Raw genomic sequence first — 25,345 nt, 5'->3', positions numbered from 1 at the left:
ACACCGTCTTTTTGCCTATTCAAGTAATAATAATAATAATACATTAATTTACATATTTAATTAATGTCATTAATCTAATGTGAATACTTTAATTTAATCATTTATATTATTACTAATATTATTTCTGAGACTTGGTTCGGACACCCCCCCCCCCCCCCCCGAAATATATTTCTTGATACGTACCTGCTTTTGACTAATCTTGATTGATTGATTTGTTGTTTTAAGTCCACTTTATGCACAGGAAGGCTAATCGAGACTGGACCTACAGTTTAAAGTGGGATCCGAACCACTGTGCCATGTGCCTACAACGGGTATCGAACAGACTAATATTGAGTAATAGAGATCCCGAGTTCGGGGGTTATGTACAGAATGGTATTTTAACGGGAAGGGGAAGTGCTCCATCTACTTGCTAACATTTGGTTATTGTGGGGAGACTATATATGTACAATTTATAATATATCGATGCTTCAAGAGTAGTTGCAGGAAATTTTGCAAATACCTCACTCTTGACGTGCATCTATCCATTTTGGACACTTATCAATATCACCAACTATTAGAGCACAGCTAATCATAATTGTGAACTGATAGCAAAACGTTTGTTTGTTAAACTTGTTTTAAGACCAATTATATTCACAGAAAGGCAAATCGGGACTGGACGTATAGTTTAAAGTGGGATCCGAGCCACTCAGTGGCGTAGCGCAGATATTTGGGCCCACCTGCAAGTAAAATATTGAGGGGCCCCATTAGTGCCAAAAAAAAATATGATGCCAGAGTGGGACGGAAGTACAATAGTTAGCTGCCCTCCCCCCTTCGTTGTACAAGAAATTAACTTTTACCTCAAATATTATGCCTTCCCATTTTTTTGTTATCGACTTATATCACTGTAGTACTTTCTTGAAACTAAATCAGGATGGGCTGAATCTCTGAAAAATAACTGGAAGAAGAATCTGGAAATATTTTCTCTACTTCAACGCAGCGACACAGCCAGGAATCACTTTTGGAGGAGGGGGAAGCTTCCAGCTGCCAAATATTTTGTTCGTGATGCTTTGTATTTTTGCTTGAAATATTTTTTATGAAGTTACATATATTACACAGATATTAAAAAATACTGTTTTGGTGGAATTGTAAAAAAATAGTAAACACTCCTCTTTCGGACTTTGAGGTGAATGTGCCTTCAGCCCCTGGTTCCTCCAGGCCAAGATTCAACGTAAGAGTCGCTCATATTAGCCTTCTAATACTGAGTGAGTAGCCCTAATATACTCAAGCAACAAACTTATCCTTCAGTAATGGGGGTTGAACCGGACATCTAGATTGTCGGTAGTAACCTATCACAAGGTAAATTTCCATCTGCTACGAAGAAATAACTGCGGACTCTAGTCTTTGAGTGATAGATAATAAAGCTGCGAAGGAACTCTATTCACTGAAAATTTATCACTCAATGAAATGCAGCTTCGAAGGACTGAGCCCATCCCAAAATAAAAGAAGGTTGCCACAGGTTAGTAGACCTCAACATCATTATTCATAATTTTAACACTGCCATTCTTTTTTCGATAGACCAGTGATCATACTTTCTTAAAGACTTTTTCATGACCATCAGTGCTCGAATTTGCATAATCATTCTCCTTCATCTACTTCATTATCTTCAAGTTGCTCCACACAAGGATCCTTCCTTCTATCCCCAACGCGAACAAGGAAATTTGCAGCTAGGAATTTTCCTTTCGAACACTGCAGATAACAAAATCGTAACACATTAGAAAATAAGAACTAGTTCGACAGAAATGTCCACAAAATGCCAAATTGTAAGAAATATGAACTTACAAAATTACACAAAATAATGGTCACATTCAACTCATAAGTTGTATACCCTGCGTGGCAGAGGATGGAATAATGGTCTTTACAGCAAAGGGATAATTTACTATGGGTCCCACCTTTAACTGAGGTTTTCGGCCCCTTTGAAGTAAAACGTAACAAGTGTAGACTATGTGGGAAATTCATTTCAGCTCTTATTTCAATATGAAAAGAATTGGGCCCCTCCTTGAAAATATTAGGTGGGAAGTTACATTTTAAATATCACGTGTAAAACTAAAAGGTTACGAATTAACAATTTTGATATTTATTGGAAAATAAGGATAAACTGGTTGAGCAACTGAATATTTCTACTGGATTCCTAACTGTAGACAATTGACACGCTACACTACGTTTACGACAAACTGCGTAGATACAAAGGTATGAGATGAGGGATATTTTCCTATCGATTGACATCTGCGAGCAAGTAAGTTAATTCTGCATTTCGGAGGGGGGCCCATATGACAAGTTACCGGGGCCCCTCTGGCTGAGATAATACGTCACTGCTTGTTATCGCAGACGTCGTATATGATGTTACTGGGAACCAGATTTCTGTTTCGTAAATCTATTTTTTTTATAAGCGACACTATCTGTGGAATTTCTGCGATTATATAAAAAAATCAAGAGCACATTGTGGGGCCCCTACACCTCGCCCCCTTCGTATTTTACTACATAATCTATGTTAGTTGGCCATTTTACTGTAACTTAATGAATGTACCGACGGAAACAAAAAGAAACATGCAGCTTCACAGTGCATAGGCTGGTGATCTCAAAGGACGATGTGTAAGCTTTTTTTCAACTAAGGAAAGGAAAACAGTTATTCTTCAGGGTTCCGGAACATCTGTCAATGGCCAGTGGGTACGACCATTCCATTCTCCCCCTCCCTGCAAGATCGTAAAAGCAGCGAGGTAACGATGGTAAGAATATGGGAGGTTTGTGGCTGGGAAGAAGGAGAATTTCTTGAAAGCGACGTCAGCGCCTCCCTCGTGTTCCCTTGGTACTGTTGTTAGAACGGAACTAACGACACCCTAGAAATTTGGTTTTCTTTCAACATCCAGCCGAGGCTTAAAATGAATCAGACTACAGCAAAACCAACTATATGGACATACAAAATTTTACCTACAAATTTTGATACTTTTAACGCAATAGATTTAGGATGAGATCAATTCTACAGTGACAGCAGTACAACTTCTAGTTTTCTCTACACTTTAGGTCTTTCATAATCAAACAATATTCCGGCTTACCGTTTCATTTCCGAATATTATGTCAACATATGGGAAGGCCTTCATCATTGGTTCCCTGAAGAATTTCGACAAGAATGGAGCACTCAAATTCATCATGAACATTCTGTTCTTTTCACTTGCGTACTGAGCAACTTCCAGTATGGACTCTGGATTCACCGTCAGGAAAAAGCCCTGTAGGAGAAAAAATATAAAATTGTTAAATTTCATATGAAGACACTGTGTATTTTACATGTACAAGTGCTCATGAATTAGGCTTTCACAAAAATAACAAAATGGCAGAATATTGCACTAAATCACAGGCTATTTGCAGAACTATAATAAAAGTAGGAAAAATGCTGTGCAAAACTTTCGCAAAGTCTAATTATCCTGGAAGTTATGCAAAAATCGAAGTTGCTTTTACATTTTGTGCCAGTTTGACTTTTGTATTAACGTAACGTGTAATCTAATATTCTGATGTAATTCTTAAATATTTCAAAGCAAAAATCTTTGTAAATTTATGCATATAATTAGAGTGAAATACTAACACACTATAGGTCTTTTCAGTTATTACGGTGGGTGCTCTAGAGCTGGCAGGGGAAGTGAGGAGCGGGGAAACGACCTATCCAGCGCAATGTTGCCAGAGTAGCAGGAAAGGTGAGTTGAAATCAAAAGAACCATGAAATAAAGATGTCCCATTGTTCGCATATGGCCTGAGTATGCATATTATCCCCATCTTGTGGTGAGTAGAATACTGATAATAAGTGTATGATATCAAGTGTATAAAAATGTTCATTGACAAGAGACTGAAAATCAATTGGTTTACAAAAACAGAGACCATGTCAGGTGTATGGTATCGGCTCTCTCCATCAGAAATCGTCTACCTTTGTTGCTCTTTTTGTACTTGAACCCCATAGACTTCAGTATCCTCCACGACGATGAAACTCCCCACTGAAAGCTTATTTGTGTTTGCAAATCAACGCGTAACTTGTTCAGTGTTGGATATTCACCCTTTACATAATACCCCGAGGATAATTCTTTTTATTATATCTTTATCGCAACCATCGATTGCCTTTGTGATACTGTTCCTTTGATTTGTTTGCGCGGTGATTCAAATTACGTGGAAACCGACGCCTCTTTGCCTTCCCTAACAATACGCTGCACAGTTCGCATACTCACTCCACAAGCTTCCGACACACTCTGTTGCACTTTGTGCACACTTACCAAAGGACCACTGTTTTCTGCTTCCTTTTCAAAATATTGATGAACCCTACTGATTATTTTCCTGCCTTGGCTACGAACTACCTCTTTCCTGTTCGCCATCGTACAATACTTACTGCGTTGATAAACACAAAGCTCCCAATTGAACAACGAGAGTACAAATTAAAGTCACATCACATGACACGACAACAATTACTCCCACGAATGTTATTCTTACATTCTGCTCATTGGCATCAGTATCTGTTCAAAGTGGTATTGGCTCAGCCCTAAATAATAAGTATGTACTCTCTTTGCAACTCATAAGATTGTAATCCTATATACGTCCCTCTGGGATTTTGAAATTATGCTGTGCTGTATCAAGCCCACATACAAGAGATGAAATCATGCCAATAGGTAGGGAAAATGCACAAGTATGTTTCGTGACAGATGGAGTGGTTTACCTGTTTCTCCACTAGGAATTAGTGGTGTGCAAGCATGGTGTTTTCAGGTGAGCAGAAAGCTTTTTGCATCCTGCAATTTGCTAAAATAGAGTGAATTGTTACAGTGCAACATGGTTTTCGAATGAAGAATTGAACAGAACCACCAACGGACAAAGGAATAGCAGATTGGTATAGAAAATTCAACGGAACTTACTGTTTTTGTGTTACAAAACGAACAGGTAGTAACATGCATGGCAGAAACTAGATTACAGTCAGCTGAGTCACCAAGGGAGAAACATATCGAACATTTGTAAGGTTTAAAAGTTCCGATATTTACACTTTTCACTGACATACTATCATCCCCGTGGGTGAGTTGGTCCCTGAGCTATCAACGTCTGAAATTCCAGAGGTACTTATGAAATGCCTTGTGTTTTTTCAAGTTCACATGGCTTTTCAGGCATCAATTATGAAACATGAGCACTTTTACCTCTGCAATCTCCAATATGTAAGTGCTCCTGTTTTGCAAATCATCCCTGAGGCCTACATTTGCAGTATTAGCACATGAAATGACCAAAACATCAAATATTTACAGAAATTTGTATCAGTCAACTTATCAAAAATGGAGTACACACTAATTTGTCCCATGCATAAAATATATCTATAAGGAAGGCCCTGAGAGGGCTGAAAATGTTCTTAAAAATACTTAATTCTGCCTATTTTTCTTTGCGGCATTTCAATGATTACTACTACCGTGCGTCCATTTCGATCTGCAGCCGAGAGATCGGGAGAAGCGTGGCGGGCGGCACTGACGGAGATGCCGACATTTGCGGCCTGAAATGCCTGCTTATTTTTATGGACATATGCAGACATTTATATAAATATTGCAAAACGAGCACTAACCTGTGTTATAAGAGTATGGTTTTAATTTTAGTAGCTTAGTGACTGTATGTGTCGATGATTTTGACATGCCCACCTCTTGTGAAACACGGCGTAGAGGTTTGTTTGGAGAACGTTCTAACGCTGCACCAATATCATCGAGTTTTGCTTCGGTTAGAATCCGTCGTTTTTGCTTAGGTGTTTTAAAATTTAACGATACAGTTTCTCGTAATTTAAGGACAAGATGTCTAACCGTATCTCTGTGTGGAGTTGAAACGCATGGGAATTTCTGTACAAATTACCTACACACGTCTCGACACGAGTTTGTTTTCACGTAGGTACGTGTCATACATAAAAAAATCTTTGTTCTAACGTGAATCTTGCGGCTGGCATTCCAATCGTCTCACTGACACGTCACACATACACACTACAATAACACAAACAAGTAACTGCAAGTAACCAAGAATAACACTCTTGCGCACAGTACGAAATTAACACGCTCTTGGTTTACATTGCTCGCCACTATATTTACAACTCTGTCTTCATCTAGTCGCGAAGGAACAAAAAACTCGAGCTCTGAGATTTCGGATTGCAAGGAAGCTCACGAACACTATTGACTTTTAACGGTTTCTTCTACAGCGTAATCTTGATACAGTGTTGCACATTCAAAACCTCCAAACGATCCCCATCGGCACAAAACTCTTTCAATGATATAAACTTAAGCAGGACGTTACTGGTCAAAACTATGATTAAAATGTTTTATTATCTGTGGCTCTTAACATCGTTTCTAAAGCGTATTTATTTGTGCATATAAGAGCAGAACTTGGATGAATTACAGAAGAACTTTTGCATGTTATAACACAGGTTAGTGATCGTTTTGCAATATTTATATAAATGTCTGCATATGTCTATAAAAATAAGCGGGCATTACAGGCCGCAAATGTCGGCATCTCCGTCAGCGCCGCCCGCCACGCTTCTCCCGATCTCTCGGCTGCAGATCGGAATGAACGCACGGTATATTCTTGAATACAATAGACTATGAGGGTGGTCTGAAAGTTCTTGGCCTCGTCCATAGATGGTGGTTGTATTGATAATATGCAGATAGAAAAAGATAAAAAAAAAAAAATCATACGAAAATCTCTGAACAGTCTTTGGAGTGTTTTAAACAAAGTAGATGAAAAAAATCGTGAGAAAAGGCCTGGTTTGTAGTGTGTTTTGGCAATGGAAAAATTAAGGAATTTGAACTATGAATTGTTGGAACATTCACCCTATTTTCCAGATTTGGTTCCTTCAGACTGATTTAAAAACCTAAATATCATTTTATATTGATGTTTTGATCCAATTTTTCACTGCTATAACACTGAAATCTTATTTTATTTACAGCTTTTGAACCCAAACTTAACTGTTATGTACAAAAATTTTGCTTTTTTATTTACCAAAAATATGTGCTTCTAGTCATCACAAGTTGCTGTTGGAGACCATTAACATTGAATGTGGCAAAATGTTAACATCCCGGAATGTAAAATTGGGGTACCATTGTATTTCATGCATACGGTGGTATAAAAAAGTGGAGCAAGTTATTTGAGTTGCCAATCCTAATTTAAATGCGACATGGTCCAAATGCAACTTATTTTTGAAAGAGAGAACAACTGTGATGATTCATGAGATGTACTGAGTTTAATATTATCTGAGTGCACCATCCGTACCTTTGATCTGTGACTATAAATCAACATTGAATGGGTTACAGAGACACTTTGCAATGAGTGATTACCATCATGCAAATATATACAGGGAGATTGAGGGCAAAATTAAACGTAACAGATTACAGTTATGAAATACAAAAAAGCATATGCAAGCATCAATACAAGATGACTCCATAACCCATTCCATATTATTTTCATTTTTTCATAGAATAGGTTACCAGGGAAACATTTATTCTTAGTTTGATTGATGCAGTAACGATGTAGTAAATTTAACAAAACTAAATAAAAAATATAAATAACCCGTGGCTCGACAGCCCATGAAGGGCCTAGGCCGATCTCCCAACTGACAATCTCCCTCCCACAATCCTACTTAGAGGTGTGGAGTTCTTCAAACAGTAATGGGGTGACGATGGGTCAACACATCGAACCTGCAGTCGTTAAAGGAGATTTCCGAGACCGGGTTACGTTACTCACTTGTAGCTCCCCAATTTTCTCACGATGGTGGGTAGCCACTGATCCTATACACAGGCCAAGAACCCAGAGACTGAACGCCGGTGGACTCGAACCCATGCCATCCTGAACTCGGAGCCCAAGGCACAGCACCTTAGACCGCAAGGCCATGGAGGAGGACATTGTACAATGAACATTGTCAATAATGTTCAAAACATTTGGCACTACACTGTGAAATTTACATCTTAAGAACTTAATTCTGTGAGGCGTTGTGTGAATCTTGAAAAAATATACATCTACCATGGGAAAAAGGTATGAACATTCCATAAATACCAAATCAAGTTCTTAAGACGATGTAAATTTCACGAATTTTTGGAACATTATTGACAAGATTCATTGTACAACTGCTTCTTTTTAATTTTGTTAAATTTATTACATTGTTATAACATCAATCAAACTAAGAACAAATGTCAGATGAAGGGAGAGAGTGTGCTCTATTGAGACCTTACATCAAAAATTTTGTTTACGCACTTGTAAGAACTGTAATCTACAAGAGAAATAATTTTACAATGCAATAAGTACATTCAAGAAAATAACAACTATTCTCTGTCTGCTGTGGGAATAAAGTGAATGTAAACAAATACAGTGCGTTTCACAGTTGAGTTCGACATGAAGCGGCGGCTAGCACGCCGGACAATGAGAGTGCATCTGCTGGCATTTAGCTGTACGCTGACCTTGGCACTGGGTGCGTCAGGGTTTCAGTATCCAGACAGCTGGTGTTCAGTTTGCATATGTTTGTAAAGTGTATGGTGTTAACAAGTGTTTTAGATTGTTTTGTTTTAGTTTACATATTACAGGTGCTCTTCTGCAGTCTAATAATGCCACGCCATCCGTACAATTTAAAACAACGAACTTTTATGTACGACTCGGAAGTCATTACAAATTCTTGTAGAGAAATTATAGAAATCATTTTGATGCATTGTTCGAAAACTTGAACAAATTTTGGGTAACAGGGTCTGTTCTGGATAAGAAGCGAAGGGTGAAACGGCTTGTGCTTACTGAGGAGAAACTATACATTGGAGCACGATTGGATTGGAACATACTCCTCAAAAATCCCTCCGGGACCTTGCACAAGAAACAGACATTTGCATGACGTCTGCATGGCAAGCTACAAAATTTATAAACCTGAAGCCATGCATAAGAAGAATTGACGCGAAAGAAAACATCAGGAAAGAAACCGAAGCAATTTCAGAAGAGGAACTGATGTGTGTTAGTGAAAATTTCTTTAAAAATGTCGTAAATGTTAAGATGCAGGACGACATTTTCAACGGATGCTGCATTCAGTTTGCTTGTACATGCATTCTCGCTGCCCGGTGTACTAGCTGCCACTTCACGGCCAGTTCGACCGTGACAGGCACAGCACATGTAGCTTGTGATAAATCCTATTGGTTACCCCAATCATAGCCGTGTAGGAACTTTGTGCACAGGAATATAGTGCACTTGATAAAAGCAATACCACTGCAAAATAATGAGCAAAACAATACCAGGACTAACACTTAGACTCAGGTGTCTTTTTATACATTAATTTTGTTCTTAATGTTCTATACCAGTGGTTCCCAAAGTGTGCACCGCGGTGCCATGGATGGCTGAGAGAGGCACCGCGAAATGTTCCAATATATTCACTGAAAATGTGCTTATTTAGTACTATTTACATGTAAAATGTTCTGAATTTGAAATGTGTGTTTATTTTTTAAGGCTAGCAGCCTAACCACACTAACTGAGCATTGCAAATGTTAGATAGGATCACATTTTGACTTAGGCCCCGTGGAAAAATCTTGAAACTCTAAGGGTGCCGTGAAACCAAAAAGTTTGGGAAGGTGTTCTATACTTTTGATATATAATACCCTGCCAATTTTCCCCATTTTTATGGGACTCATTCAGGAAAAAAAACTGGCTACACCACTATAACAAAGAGTTAGTTACAAATGTTAATGTGACTAAAAATTTCTTCAGAGTGTCATACCAACCGAAGTAACCCTCATTACCTGCTTACAGAGGCAGCACACTTACGGAAATGTAGTAATATTCTGCATTCTCAATGACTGCCCTGTTCTCTGCCTTTTTTATGTGGTCGTTGGTGAAGCAATTTGCGGCTGCTAAGTTTGCACACAATGATCTGTTTGCTCCTTTGTCAGTTATAATTACTGCACAGGTACCTACAAAACAAAATATAAAAAAATAAAAATAATATAGAAATAGGCAAGTAAGTTTTTATAGTACAGAATGATTCAGAAGCAGGGTTGCTACGATTTCTTCATTATGAAAGTCCCTGATATTCCCAGGTTGTCCAATCCAAAAATGAAATTTTTCCAGCCACGTTTATCATCATATTGCTTTTGAAACTTGTGTTTTTCAATTAAATATATAATTTGTCTATTATTATGAATATCCACTTTCACAACTTTTTATTTAGCTAATTTCGTTCTACACACACACACACACACACACACAAAGAAAACGTGAAAATTTGAAGAGTAAAATCTAAAATTACAATCAGCATCAAATGTACTGGGTGCATCTAGCCTTCAGCCTAAGTCAACAGAGGTACATTATTTCACTATAACAGATCTCCACAATGTAAAAACAACAGAAAAAAAATTATAAAAAATACACAATTTTTCATTTTCTGGCGGGTTTATAGTGTCCTAGAAAATGTTGCTTTTTTGCTTACATTTATAAGTACACAGCATCTGGAGAAATATTTCTTGCATGTAGGAATTCTATAGGAAATGCCAACAAGACTAAGATCTATGAAATAATAGACGATAACCTCATCTTCACTAACCTTTTCGAAAATTATGATCATATTGTCAATGTACTTTAGTTATTAATCAGATATCTGGACTGCAAGTTTTACTTTGATATTCTTTCTAATACCTAGTATTAGAAAAGTGAAAATTTATTACAGAAATTCAAAGGAACCATAATTTTGCACAAGACTCATTGATTTGCTTTATTTTACTTCGCTTTTGTGCCACTTTTGGCTAATTTTGCGCAGATGAAGATGAGTGATGACATGATGAAATTGATAAATGGACACTCAAATATCCATGCCCAGCCAGGATTCGAACCTGGGACCTCACAAGACTGAGAATGATAAGAATGAATGTAACATGTTTCCAAACTAAATCTTGTTTGGGAGTGGAATCGCAAGAACCGAATCCAGAAGTGGAAGTGAACTGTTTTTGTTTGTTTTTTCCATTTTGCAACTTTTTCTCTTGCAGACTCTAAAATGCACAAATTCCAGACGATCCGCAAAATTCCCTGACATTTCCCACTTTATCAGGTCTTCCAGATGCATAGCAACCCTGCAGAAGTCACAACTCATATTTTAGCAGAAGTCACAACTCATATTTTAACTGCTGAATGAATGATTTGATTAATTAAAATTGTTTGGTTACATTGGCACATGTAACCATTCTGTAAGTACAGTTAATACTGCTTTATATGTAACTCAGTTCTGCATAATATTGTTATATATGTAAATTACTGTAGGTCCCAGCAAAAAATAATTTAAAAACATGTTAATTTAACCATATTTGTACGTAATGCATTTATATGTAATTCGGAGTTATACGTACTAATTTTCATAAAATACAGCTGGTTTGTACGTAACCAGATACAACAATGTTACAGAAGTATACATTTCTTGTAGTTAAAAAAACACAAGGTGGGTTTTAAATACAAAACAGGATAGGCGGGCATAGTTGCAGTGGCGACTCGTGGCTTTTTCAGAGTGTAGGAAGTAGTTATGGTAAACCGAGGAAGGATTAAAAAAGGGGTTCAATTACATTTAGAATGTTAGTTGCATGCCATACTAAAGGTGAGGCAAGAGGCCCTTCCTCCTCACCTTGAACTACAAAATATTTAAATGTGAACCTATAAAAATCAACGAAAATAACATTGACGATATTTCAGATTTTGCAAGAATTTATATTTTCTTCCCCCTCTCTGTCGTGTGGATTGACAATAATATAAAGTGTTGCTTAAACTTTGAAATTATGCTAAATACTTCTAAATTGTGGTAGGATTTATTATTAACTATTTTTTTTTTGGGATAATTGTAATTCTGCATCTGCTTTTCTAGAGTTTTGAACTTGCGTTACTTACTTTTAACAGTTATGTAATAGTGTAAATTCCCCCAAAAAATTGTTGTGCAACAAACAACATGGGTTCAACATCGAACTTAAAAAGGTTTGAGAAAATTGTTTACCCCCAACTTTCTACAGATTTCCTACAATAAAATCTCCTGACGAACTAAATCGGGCAGGATGAAGAAGAGACAGAGGATGATGGATCGTGGCATGGTTGTAACAAAGCTTTCCGTTGGATCGGCATACTCCCTTTCATTTGAGACATGTCCGCTGGTGAAGTAGAAATAAGATTTGGACATAATTTTATTTATATTTCCTGAAAACATATTCCCATGAATTCGATTTCCCTCTCTCAGGGATTGGCGTTTGTAGATTATGCTAGAAACAGTGCTAAGTGCCAACAAAGATCAAATTGTGTTTGGTTTAGTAACATTTTGTTGGGGTTGGCATCGCTGATTGAGGAAAGTCTTGATGGTTCCTAGATCCTCGCCGATCTTCGTAACCTTTCCCCACTCCCTTGCACTGCCTCTTCCACCCCCACTCATCTGTCGGTAGGATGACCGCCAAGATTCCTCACAGAGCGGCAGAAAAGCCAGGGTCCATCGTCTTTGGAAGCGAGCAAGAGCAGTCAACTCTTGATAGTAGTAAACCTAGGCAATTGTACGTACATTGCACTCATAATTTCATAACACGCATTCAACTCCTAAAAAGTAGAGAACTGGAAACAAGTAAAAATGAATTGTAGGAAGTTTCTCACTTCCTACATGGAGGAATCGCCCCTGCATAGTTGTCGGTCTCGAGTTGCAAGAAAGATGAGTGCAGCGTGGCAGTGTCGCAGAGAAGGCAAGGAGATGCGGCATGAAATCATAGGAGAAAGATTTGCTGCAGTTGTTCAGAACATGTGACGCATTTCCTTTTTGTCCGTAATCACGATACGAAAGTATACGTGTTAAAATGATGCCGATAGCTGACGTTTGCAGTGTTCCATACTAAATATAGAACAGTGGTAATTTTATTTCCAAAGGAAGAAGTAGGACATATTAGAAACTTGAAAGAAATGTGATATTGATGGATTTTCTCAAGTCCACTTCACAAGGAAGATTTTCTTTAACATTTTTGCTAGCATAAATGCTTCAAAAAATCTTACAGCAGATAGTACGTACTTTACATACACGAAATCATTTCATGGAACATGTAGGTTAGCTTTTGCGATTACAATGTATAATACATACAGCACGAAAGGCACCTTGAGTTACACCACATTTTTTCTCCACGGTAAATACCAAGATCATGCGCTATGTTACGAGATTCATATCCTAGTGTCTGAGTAATGATAATAATATCTCACGATGCTGTAGGCGCATGTCCACACTATCTCAAGAAAACAAAATATTCTGAGTTTGTTTACCATACATTTCCGTCCGATGAGAAGTTCCGAACCCGTGCAGAGTTGCTGGTCTCCTAACGAGCAGCTCCCTAGGTGGCAGATAAGGGAATGCTCACTGGATATGGTGGGTACCAGGGAATAAAATACCCAGGGTGGACCAAAACCAGACTCTGCTGTCTTGCAGTGAATGGAATTCGCTCTCGAAAGGCTAGAGAAAGAAAACCTCGATAACAAACTACCTGATCCTCCAGGTTGGGGATTGAGCATGGGGCTAACGACCCTTTCCCATAAAACAAATCTGGTTACGGAACTCAGAAACAATGATAGCCGGATGGATTCTATGGAAAGACACAGGCATGGTAAAGGAGTACATAAACAAATAATGATATCTACATGGCCACATGGAAAGTTAGAACATTAAGAAAAACCAGGTGCACTGCAAAACCTAAAGGAGAAAATGGAGAAATACAGAATAATAGTAGCAGCATTGCAGAAGATCAAGTGGCAAGGAAATGGAATGTTATCTACTGGGGATTATACATTAATATATAGTGGAAGCAGTGGAAGTACAAGAGGTGGCACAGGATTCCTACTCAACAATAAATATAAAACTATAGTAAAGAACTTCACACCAATAAATGAGAGGTTATGTACGTTGAGAATGAATGCCATGTTCTTCAACATTACCTTAGTATGTGTATATGCCCCAACGGAAGAGGCAGAAGAAGATGAAAAGGATGGATTCTACCAGCAGTTGGATCACATAATCGATCGTATACTAAAACATGACATTAAAATAATAATGGGAGATTTTAATGCCAAGGTTGGACGTGAAGAACCATTCCAAGACACTATAGGAAAGGAAAGTTTGCATTAATTTTCAAATGATAATGGTCTGAGACTGATATGTGTAACTTAATGGTAATTAGAAGCATCTGGCACAAAGGAAGACTGTGAGGAAAATGACATGGTACTCACCATATTGTGTAACACAAAGCCAAATTGACCATGTGCTGATAGACAGAAGACATGCCTGTAATATACTACAAGTAGATAGCTGTCGAGGAGCAGACAGTGATTCGGACCATTATTTAGTCCGCATTAAATACAGACAGCAAATAGCTACATATAGGGATGGAAGAAGAGGAAAGGTGACCTCAAGATATGATGATGAGAAGTTAAAAAGAGATTAAGCAATTGGCAACCAACTTGAGCAAAGAAGTCAAAGATGGAAAAGTGAAAGTATTGAAGGGAAATGGAGTATAATTAAGGAGATACTACATGAAACAGCACAGGAAGTGCCGGGAGAGGAGACGAAGATCCAAAGAGGTGAATGGTTTGATGAGGAGTGTAGAACAGCAATAAATGAAAGAAATGAGGCACGAAAGAGAATGTTTAATAGGAAAAGCAGATATAACACAGAACAATATAGACTAAAAAGAAAGGAAGCAGACAGAGTGTGCAGGAGAAAGAAACGGTACTTTGAGAAAGAGTGGATTGAGGAACTTGAAGAATATAATAGTAATCAGCAAGTAAGGAAAATGTATATGAGGGTGAAGGATATAAGGAAAGGCTTCCAACCGAAGACAGCTTTCTGTAAAGACCAAGTAGGAAACCTAATAGGTGGGAAAAATGAGATCTTAGAGAGATGGGCAGAATACTTCAGTAAACTACTTAATGTAGAAGATGGGTCCCAAGATCTAGAATTGAGTGATGGAGATGAGTACCCCGAAGAGGACTATGATGACGAACCCGGAGCATCTCCAACACTAGAAGAAGTTAGAATAGCTATTAAGTCTCTTAAGAATAACAAAGCCTCAGGGATTGATAATATCACTGCTGAAATGGTTAAGAATGGAGGAAACCAACTAATATGGTTAGGCAGATAATGGAGAAATGTTATGAATTTAACATTAATATTCATCAGTTATTTATAGACTTTAAGCAGGCATATGACATCATTCGAGGAAAATTGTATGAGGCAATGAAGGAGCTAGGGATCCCAAGCAAGCTAATAAGATTAATCAGAATGACACTAATGGGTACTAAATGCAAGGAGAGCTCACAAGGGAATTTGCAGTGAACCAAGGTTTGAGACAAGATGTGCTATCTACGATATTGTTCAATATAGCTTTAGAAAATATCATGAGAAGAGTGGGTCCAGGGAGTAACCCAGGAGAGAGACTCTTCAACAGAGTGAGCCAAAATCTAACATATGCTGATGACACTGATATGATGGCACGAAGATTACAAGAACTGAAGGAAGGACTGGAACGACTGGAGAACACAGTTAGTGAGATGGGGCTCCAAATAAATTAAACCAAGACTAAATACATGTTCTCAGCGCAAAAAATGGAATTCAGGTAAGGCCAACATATACAACTTAATGGAGGCACTTATGAAAATGCAAAAGTTTTAAATATCTTGGAACATTAGTTACCATGGGCAATAATATTAAGGAGGAAATAAAAGCAAGAATTGCAGCTGGTAATCGAAGTTATTTCTCACTGTTAAAGAGTTTTCAAATCTCGCCGCCTGAGTGGAAATTTGAAAATCAAAGTATATCAGGTAGTGGTAAAGCCAGTGGTGACATATGGAGCAGATACATGGTCTTTGACGCAAGCAGATGAAGAACTTTTGCGAAGATCAGAAAGAAGGATACTGAGGAAAATATATGGACCAGTAAATGAGAATGGACAGTGGCGAATAAGGAGAAACGATGAAATTAGAGCGCACTATATAAAAAAACAGATATAGTTTCCGATATAAGAAGCATGAGACTGAGGTGGCTGGGACATGTGGAAAGAATGCCTGAAGACAGACCTGTTAAGAAGGTCTATAAAGGGAGACCAGGAGGGAGAAGATCAAGAGGAACGCCAAGGAAAATATGGTTGGAGGATGTTGAGGAGGACCTTAAGAGGATGGGAGTAAGACGGTGGAGAAGTCGATCAGAAGACAGAAGAGAATGGGCTATCATTGTGAGAGAGGCCAAGGTCCTTTAGGGGCTGTAGCAGCCAAGGAGGGGAGGGAGGGGGAGAGAGAGGGGATATATATATAGATATATATACATATATATATATATATATATATATAGAGAGAGAGAGAGAGAGAGAGAGAGAGAGAGAGAGAGAGAGAGAGAGAGAGAGAGAGAGAAGAGAGAGAAAGAGAGAGAAAGAGAGAGAAAGAGATAGATAGATTTAAAACGTGATTTAAAATGCAAATTATTAGGAATTACACCACACAATAGATTACAGATAGGTGCCATTCCTACATTGATGATGAAAATAGTGTTCATAATGACGTGTGAAGTAGGGATGGCCAAATCCGGAGTTTTCTTTCTAGAAGTATATGATCATTAAATGAGGAAGATAATAAATTCTACCAGGAAAATGGTAGATTGCCTAATTCGGATTGCCTATGAAATCTGGGTAATTTCCGAATCGAGATTTTTAAATTTTCCGGAATCCTGATATTTTTCGCCATCCCTAGCGTGAAGGTAAGATGTGCTATGAAAAAAGGTTCTATCCCAGTAAGTATGTATGTCACCCCGAGAACAAAAATTTTGATCAGTCTTGTTATTTGTAAGCATAGTAAACACAAAACAACAGAAAGTACTTCGTGTTTTGTAAAGCAAGATGATTTTCCGGAATCGATATTTGCACTCCATGATTGAAAAAGTTAAAAGGAGAAATAATATGAAACACAATGGATCGAGAACTGTTCTATTTCCAGCACTAACCGTGGGTAAACTAGCCATTTCATGGTGTCACTTGACTAATTTCACACAAATATGCGAATATTCTGACTTAGTTTTTACTTCATCTCTAAAATATTTAAAAAGCAATATTTGTATTAATTTGGTTTGTCATTGCTGCATCTCCTGATGACCGGATGCCTAGCCACCGAGTTGTCTGTGATATAATTAACGTAAGTTGAAATAACAAACACTTTTCTATTTTTTTAAATATCGACAAATATCAAACCTTAAACACTCAGATTCTTTACACACTCTTCCTGTCCAGTGTCAAGAAGGGAGCAACGAAAAACATTCTGAAGTTCTGACAGAAGGTGGGCAAGAACAGCAGGTGGACATTGGCTGCTTCATTCCCTTTAATGCCCACGTGAAAACAACATAACATTAAAAACTTGATGGTAAAAAAAAAACAAAAAAAAACTGCACATTCATAGCAAATAATGTGTGTTGAAAACACTGAAATCCAACAGTTTAATGTAGACACATATGCTAATGCAATTATGGAGATTATGAAGATTGATAACTAAATGTTCCTCTCAATATCTTATGTAGATACACACATATTGAAGCCTAGAATTTGCTACTGTTGCCAACATCATTGTCAGGTATTTCGTGTACATATTTGGTTTTTGATTGATTGATTGAGTTGGTGTTTAAGTTCACTTTATGTACAGTAAGGCTAATCGGGACTGGACCTACAGTTTAAAGTGAAATACGAACCACTATGTGCCTCCACCGGGTATTGAACTCGGAACACCTTGATTACAAGGTGTCGACACTACCAGTGCACCTTCGGGGAGGCCCCATACATATTTGGTCACTCCAGCTTTTAGGGTTAAGGGCAAAGGCCAATGGATGGTGTGTGGTCAATGCAATGAGTCCTATTGCCAGTGTTTTCTGGCTTTCAAGTAGCTCCCCCCCAAGTGTCCTCACGATGTTGGGTCAATATGGGACTTCCACTGGGGATCAAACTGTTCACACTAAAAGCGAGAGAGGCTTAGCGAATTATGGGTATCCTAAATTACAGTTTTTGTATTTCTGTACAGACTAACAATTTCAGTAATACACTAATTACAACAAATGTTCACGCAGAAACAAAAGTTAGTGTATGCTAACCTGTAGGTTCTTTGTCATTGTATTGATACCGTACATTGACACCATCTGCTTTGGCTCTGGTCTCTAAAATATTGCTAAAATCATCCTTCCCAACACAGCCCATGAAGGTTGAAATTCCAGGCTTCTTCAAGACCCACTGGAGAAGAGAAAAATCATCATTAATTCCATATAAATGCTTTGTAACATAATTGTATAACACAACCTTATCAAATTACTTCTTTATGATAATAATACTTGATACATGGCTCACGTTACACTCATCACCCCCCCCCTCCTCCCCCACAGTAGTCAGCAAAATGTACACATTGAACCTATATTAGGTTCCATTCCTGCTGGAAATGTCTACTGTTACAGTAGAGAGAATCTTCTGTTATCAATTACTACAGTGTTCTCGGTAATCTACTGAAACTCAATGGTTTCCTACCGAACTAATGTACACGTACAGTAGAGGAGCTACAAGTGAAATATTATCTCCAGTGTTACATGTAATGTTGTATGTAATGTGTCTAGCTTAGCATGTTGGTTGTAAATATAACTTTTCATTCCTCCTGATTAACAATTTAATTTTATTTCTATTTGAAAATCCAAACACAGTAGATGTTTCGAAACCGTTATTGATCTACTGAAAACAGTACAGTAGAGAAACTACAAGTGAAAATATTTTTTTAAGTATTATACAGCATGTTTCAAAAAGAATATACGTATTTCGCATGCATATATTTATTAAACTTTAAGACATACGAAGATGAAACTTGACACACATACTTACGAACCTCTCAAGTTAAGATTACAGATGTTCAATATGTCCTCCAGCAGTGACACGAACAATATCACATCGATACTCAAATTCCTCCCATACTCGGGCAAGCATGTCCTTTGTCACTGATGTTACGGCAGTACGGATCCGGTTCTTCAACTCTTCCAGGTTCTGTGGGAGTGGTGGTACATAAACATTGTCTTTAATGAAACCCCACAGGAAGAAGTCACAGGGTGTCAAATCCGGTGACCGTGGAGCCCAGCTGATACATGCTAAGTCGCCAGCTCCTTGACGACCAATCCAACGGTTCGGTAGAGTTTAATTCAGATAATCACGCACTTGGCGACTCCAGTGAGGGGGTGCCCCGTCTTGTTGAAAAATGAAGTTGTCTTCGTGCAGCCTCGGAAACAACCAGTTTTGTAACATAGAGAGATACTGCTGACCGTTAACCGTGTTTCCATCAAAGAAGAATGGGCCGGAAACAGATGATTGGGATATCATGCAAAACACATTCACTTTGGGCGAATCTCGTACATGTTCAATGAATGCATGTGGGTTCTGTAGGCCCCAAATGCAAACATTATGTTTGTTTACCTGACCACTGACATGAAAAGCAGCTTCATCACTAAACACGATGTGTTGTGCGAAAGTGTTGTCATTGTCAATAGCATCAAGAATCTCATTAGAAAATGCCACACGTTTGCGTTTGTCATCAGGACGTAGAGCTTGTAACAGCTGTACCTTGTATGGCTTCATAACCAGCCGACGTCTCAAAACACGCCAAATTGTTGTTGTAGGAAGTTGTAACTCCTGACTGGCACGACGAGTTGATTTTGAAGGGCAACGTTGGAAAGCAGTTTGAATTCGTGCAACATTTTCTTCAGGAACACGAGGGCGGCCAGGACTCTTTTCTTTACATACACATCCTGTATCTACAAACTGTCGATACCATCTGCGAATGTTCCACCCATTCGGAGGATCAATTTGGTACCTTAACCTGCAACGTCTTTGCACTGTAATCACGGAATTGCACTTCGCAAACTCGAGAACACAAAATGATTTCTGCTGCGGAGTAGCCATTTCAAACAACTGACGGTTACCAAGCAAAACAGAGCACAACTGACATCTAGTGGCTATTATATAAACTAGACTATGTATTCTAAGTGGCCGCGGTGGCTCAGTCGGTAACGCGTCTGACTACCATGCTTCAGGTACCGGGTTCGATCCCCGGCCGGTTCAAATCCGGGAACTTTTCTAACGTAGGAAGCGGCCCCGGCGCCCACCCAGCGTCGAATAACATGGGTACCTGGGGGAAACCCTGGGGGGTAAAGGCAGTCAGGGGCGTGATGCTGATCACATCACCCCCACTCACGACCGGATCAAGAAAGTGTGGGGCGTTACCTCCACACCCCCTATACGCCTTCATGGCGTGGTGCTAAGCACAGGGGAACACTTTACTTTTTACTTTTATTCGTTTCTCTAATAGCCGAGCCGGGGTGCAGCGATCTATAGTTTGGACAAAATAATACTTTGTAATACGTATATCCTTTTTGAAACATGCTGTATTTCATATGTACGTAGTGTATTTAGCTTAAGATGGTGGCTGTAAATATTACATTTCATTCCTATTAATAAACATTATTTTATTTATTTCTGTTAGAAAATCTGAACACAATAGATGATTCAAAACACCTATTGTTCTACTGAAAACAGCAGACCAGTGGCATGGTGTGACTTTTTCAAAAGTGTTATCGGCCATCAGACGTTATCATCTCCACCCTACTGGCCCCCTTAAAAAAACATCCCTTTACTTTACATTTTGTTCATTTCATACTTTTTTTTACAATCCGCTCAATGATTAAGCCACAGTCACCACTCACAAGAGAGTTACCGCGAAAATCCAATGAATAGTGGTCGAGCCTTCTCAAGCATCTCTGTTTCTTTGCAATGAGATGGAAAGGGGAAGAAGAACCACACATTTCTTGGGTCAGTTTGACGTTTGTGCAGTGAGCAGACAACAGCATTCCCCTGATCCAGCAGTGGAAGGGAAGTCCAGATGTACGTACTACTGTTGCCAACTTATTTTTTTGGAGCAAGGTTTGTCCAAATCACGAATCGCATCAAGTACTTATCTTTTTGTCTATTACGTAAATGGTCTCAGTTGTAGTTAAATCCAGCTTTCGCTTTCCAGTCTAGATCTTGTTTTTTTTCAGAGAAATAGTATCCCCGTTTTAGGCAGGATTTAGCTCTTTAATGGAAATCCATTGTGACAACACTTGCTGATCCGGTAGGCTGGAGCGGCAACTGGGCACCTAAACAGGCATATGAATAACCCCCTAGCACACTTGCCTCTTAGTCTTTCACTGCTCTTCCCTTGCATTGACACCCTTTCCTCTTGTTACCTCTTGTGGCTAGCAGGACGACCTGTCTTTTCTCTTCTGTCGGCTGCAGAAAAAATGTCCTCTGCAATATACACTCGACTGCAACGCTGTCGATCAACGTATTTAACAATGTTATTATTTTATTGAAATAACTTTTTAATTTCTTTACATTTTGCTGTTACCTGTGGTAACACCGGTTATATGCATGCCACGCCTCTGCAGTAGACAGAATTTTCAACATGGAAGAAAGACATCCTTGTATAGTGCACAGTGACTGTACAAATGATACTGTATAGTATAGGATCAATTATGGGTAAGCCACTTACTGACCGCTAACTGAAAGTCTTTTTGTTTTGTTTCTCTACAGCCATGCCTAGCATGTAATGTTTATTGGACATATAATCCCTTGCCTAGGACTTCCAATTATACGTATTCTAACACTAGCTTTTGAGTGTGCACATCTTCTCTCATCTAAGAAGCAAAAAAATTAATTTTGCCTGTGGTTAGGATCGAATCTATGACAGACTTGTGATTCTATGGTGTGTCAACCAACTACTCCATGGCGTCTATTCATTGCATGAATAACGTTTATTTTATTTTTCATATATTTTTAACATTTCTTGAATGGGAAGTGTAATTTACCACTTGAACACTGGGTTATTAGTAGGGAACGGATTTTAAGGTGCAGCACCTCTCCAAAAATATAGCTCCTTTTATAACGATTGTTTAACATATATATTAGGCTCAGTCAATAAATAACGAGGCCGAGGATATTACACCAAAACTATGGTAGTTAGAAATTGGTCTACAGGCCCGAAATGTAGGTGCAGGTGTGACGAAACTGATTCATGCACGTTTTCCCGGTAGATAGTGTTACGTTTCTGGCAAGTTATGCTCAAGGACTGCTAACCGAGCAGCGGCCGTGTCGTCATTCCGTGTTTGACTGCGACGCGTAATGGAGGCATCCAAAGAGGAGCAGTGGGATATTGTATGCTTCTTGATAGCGGAAAGTGTAGGGAGTCATAAAATCTATCAACAAATGGAAAGGATATATGGGGGGGCACTGCATGTTCCGGGCAAGAGTGCAGGAGTGGAACAAACACTTTTGCAAAGGACGACATGCGGAGTGGAGCACCAAAGCGTGTCACTCACAGGCCAGTATGTTGTGCAGATGGATGAGCTCATCAAGACAGACCACACACAGCCAAAGCAACAAAGAAATGTCTGAAAAAATTCAAGTGGGAAGTCCTGAGTCATCATCCCCCCTATAGTCCAGATCTGTCCCAAGTGACTTCCACATCTCCAGTGAGCTCTGTAACAGATGGATTTTCAACCATCCCTTACAACAAACCAGATTGATATAAAATACATTTTATATTTCATAAAATATCTGAACTCATCGTATTTGACTTGGTGCTAGTCTTAACAATACTGGAAGTCTAGTTTATTATGTGCAAATCAGCGTGCCACCACGAAAGCATACAGTCTCTGTCTCTTGGCGAATCAACAGCATGGAAAGAGGATAAGTCCAATTCATTGGCCAAAGGCCATGGTTGGAATAAAGGGGAGTGGCTAACCCACAAAAGGGTGAACTATTAGGAAACAACTTCAAGGTTCTCTGAAACAAGGAAAACCGTGATCTAGTGATTCCCCAATATGGATAATTGCTCTAGGACTAAATATGGGAATCTGGTGATTACCCATCATGAGCTATTGAGGAAATGGACTTACGTACAAAGAGCCACTGAGATCGAAATGACTTTGAAAGGGCCACTGGTAAGCCAACGGACAGGAAGACACTTTGCTATAACCCCCCCCCCCCCCAAATAAGGAACAGGGGGTCAGTCCAGAGAAGTTGCTGTTCGACGCCAGACTGCACCAGAAAATACCTCTGAGTAAGGTAAATGGACTTCACTTTATTTTGACTTAGCCTAAATCTTGGATAGTCTCCAACAGAGATATTAGGGACTTAGCTAGTTTAGGATAGAAACATAGTAATACTCGACCAATGTAAGAACTTTGTCTAATAAACCATAAGATACATGATAGAGTGTTTTATATTTTAAAGTCCTTAAGTATTGCAGCTACATACCCCATGTAACGACCCTCACGCCCGAAAGGATCATTACAAACATGGTGGAGGTGCTTTTCTCTGCTATTCAACAGCGGAGGGACGATCCCAGTACTTTGGTGAAGTATGTCTGTCTTTGACCTTTGGTCCCCAAACTTGTTCTGGTCTCGTTTTGATCCCAGTTTGTCTCTTGTTGTTGTCTGAATGACGTTCATTGGTGTATTCCTTGCTAACTGTCTTTGAATCCTGGATTTGACGTCTGTTCCATGTGGTTGCCTTGTGGCTGTCCGATTTATCCTCTGGTGTTGCTTTTCATACATCCACAACTGCAGTCCATTAGGAGTGGGTATTTCACCCTTCGAAATTCTCTATAGGCGTAAGCCTCAATTTCCACTTGAAATAGGCTTAAACATGAACCCCGTAGACCCATTTTCAAACATGTTTCGCCAACATTTACACTCAGTACAGAAAATAGCAAAGGAAACACACGAAAAACGTTATCAATTGAGTAAGAAGCGCATAGACGCAACCCGACAAGCCCCATCTTATCCACTTAACGATTTAGTAATGGTATTTATGCCAGGAAGAAAGAAAGGACTACCAGACAAATTGCATAGAAAATACGAAGGCCCCATACAAATAACTCAGATCAGAGGACAAAATGTCTACGATGTAAAAAAAGTGAAAGGCAACAAGGTTTTACAGGTTAACATAGCCCGGTTAAAGAAATTCTGGTCACGAAAGGTGACGACAGTCGAGTAAAACAAAACAAAACAACTATACAAAAAATGCATTCTGCTCTGAATATCATACAGTGTATCTCCTTTACTGCACTTATACTCCTATATAACTTACAAAAAAAAATGTTATACTTTTACTGAATGGCCCTGTATATAGAGGAAGAGAGGAAAGTACACATTGAGCTCATGTTTCCAACCAGGATCCTTTACTTTTTTTTTCCTCTCTACAGAGCCCAGCATTCGATCTTCCTTCTTCATACGGATATGCTCGAAGAACGGCCGTTGACGAGTTTATCTTATCTAACTTCCTGTTTATTAACTCCAGTTTTCAGCCGAATACACGCTTCTATCTCCACAAAACAATTACTATGGAAAAAAAATATTTTAACTTCATAATGTATAATGGTATTATGTCTCTCCTTACAGGTCATATCCCTATTACCACCCTTGCGTACTTGCAACAGGACATGCGTGTAAAATAACATGGCAAGTTGTCTCATGATTTAAATTTTGCCTCAGCTTTATTCAGCTTTTGATAACGGATATACTGACTCAGTCACTCCAAATGCAGCGCTGTAGATAACTGGATCAGCCTTTGCATTTTATATTTTTTTTCCTACTTATACATCATTTTGGTTATTCCTCGCTCCCAGTGACGTTAATATATATATATATATAAGAGCATCATCCAGAGTTGGTACTTACCTTTTGTTTATTCTACATGTGTATTTTAATTCCAATAAATTGTCCTAAATGTCCAAGGGTACAGTAGTTGTAGACGAAATTTCACTTGTGATTACAAAGGACGGTCCGCAATTTCAGTCAGTGGTGGACGAAATAGCGTCCTATTTGAAAGTTCCCCAAGATAAAGTATTGGAACCCTCCAAAATACGAGGTATAAATACGCACCTTCTTAGGCTGTATAAAACCCAGACGGGGGAACAATTTTTTTCAGACTGCACTGAGGTAGTGCGCAATTTTGTTCGATTGCATATTAAGGCAGGTATCTATCGGCAATTCCCAATCCCTGTCGACGACAAAACAAATGCAGAAGTTCTAGAACTTATTAAGGACCTTGATGTGTTCCTTAGTCAATCGGTGCCCTAGGTTCGAACCCCGATTTGACTACTGCCATCCTTCATGTATTGATTATTTTCACAGGAAACTGTTTAGTTTAACGTCGCTATAGTTAGAATTCTTTATGTATGAACCATGTAGCTGCATAGCTCATGGCTATTTCAATTACTACTT

General features: G+C 38.7%; 1 protein-coding gene across 2 annotated transcripts in view; it reads right to left on the bottom strand.

Moving 5' to 3' along the window:
• The window catches only part of Adk2 (Adenosine kinase 2), a 75,335-nt gene that overhangs the window by 31,490 nt on the left and 18,500 nt on the right, over positions 1–25,345 (bottom strand). For both annotated transcript variants that reach the window (XM_083141492.1, XM_083141491.1), the window contains 3 exons: positions 18,146–18,281; positions 9,805–9,950; positions 3,090–3,260 (listed from right to left, as the gene is read on the bottom strand). In XM_083141492.1, coding sequence (XP_082997618.1) covers positions 3,090–3,260; positions 9,805–9,950; positions 18,146–18,281 — 453 coding nt within the window. The remainder of the gene's footprint in view (positions 1–3,089; positions 3,261–9,804; positions 9,951–18,145; positions 18,282–25,345) is intronic.

Source organism: Lepisma saccharinum, chromosome 20 (assembly GCF_977018435.1).
Source record: "Lepisma saccharinum chromosome 20, izLepSacc3.1, whole genome shotgun sequence".
Classification (NCBI taxonomy): domain Eukaryota; kingdom Metazoa; phylum Arthropoda; class Insecta; order Zygentoma; family Lepismatidae; genus Lepisma; species Lepisma saccharinum.
Note: the sequence above shows the minus strand (reverse complement) of the source record. Positions and strands in the feature narration are given on the sequence as shown.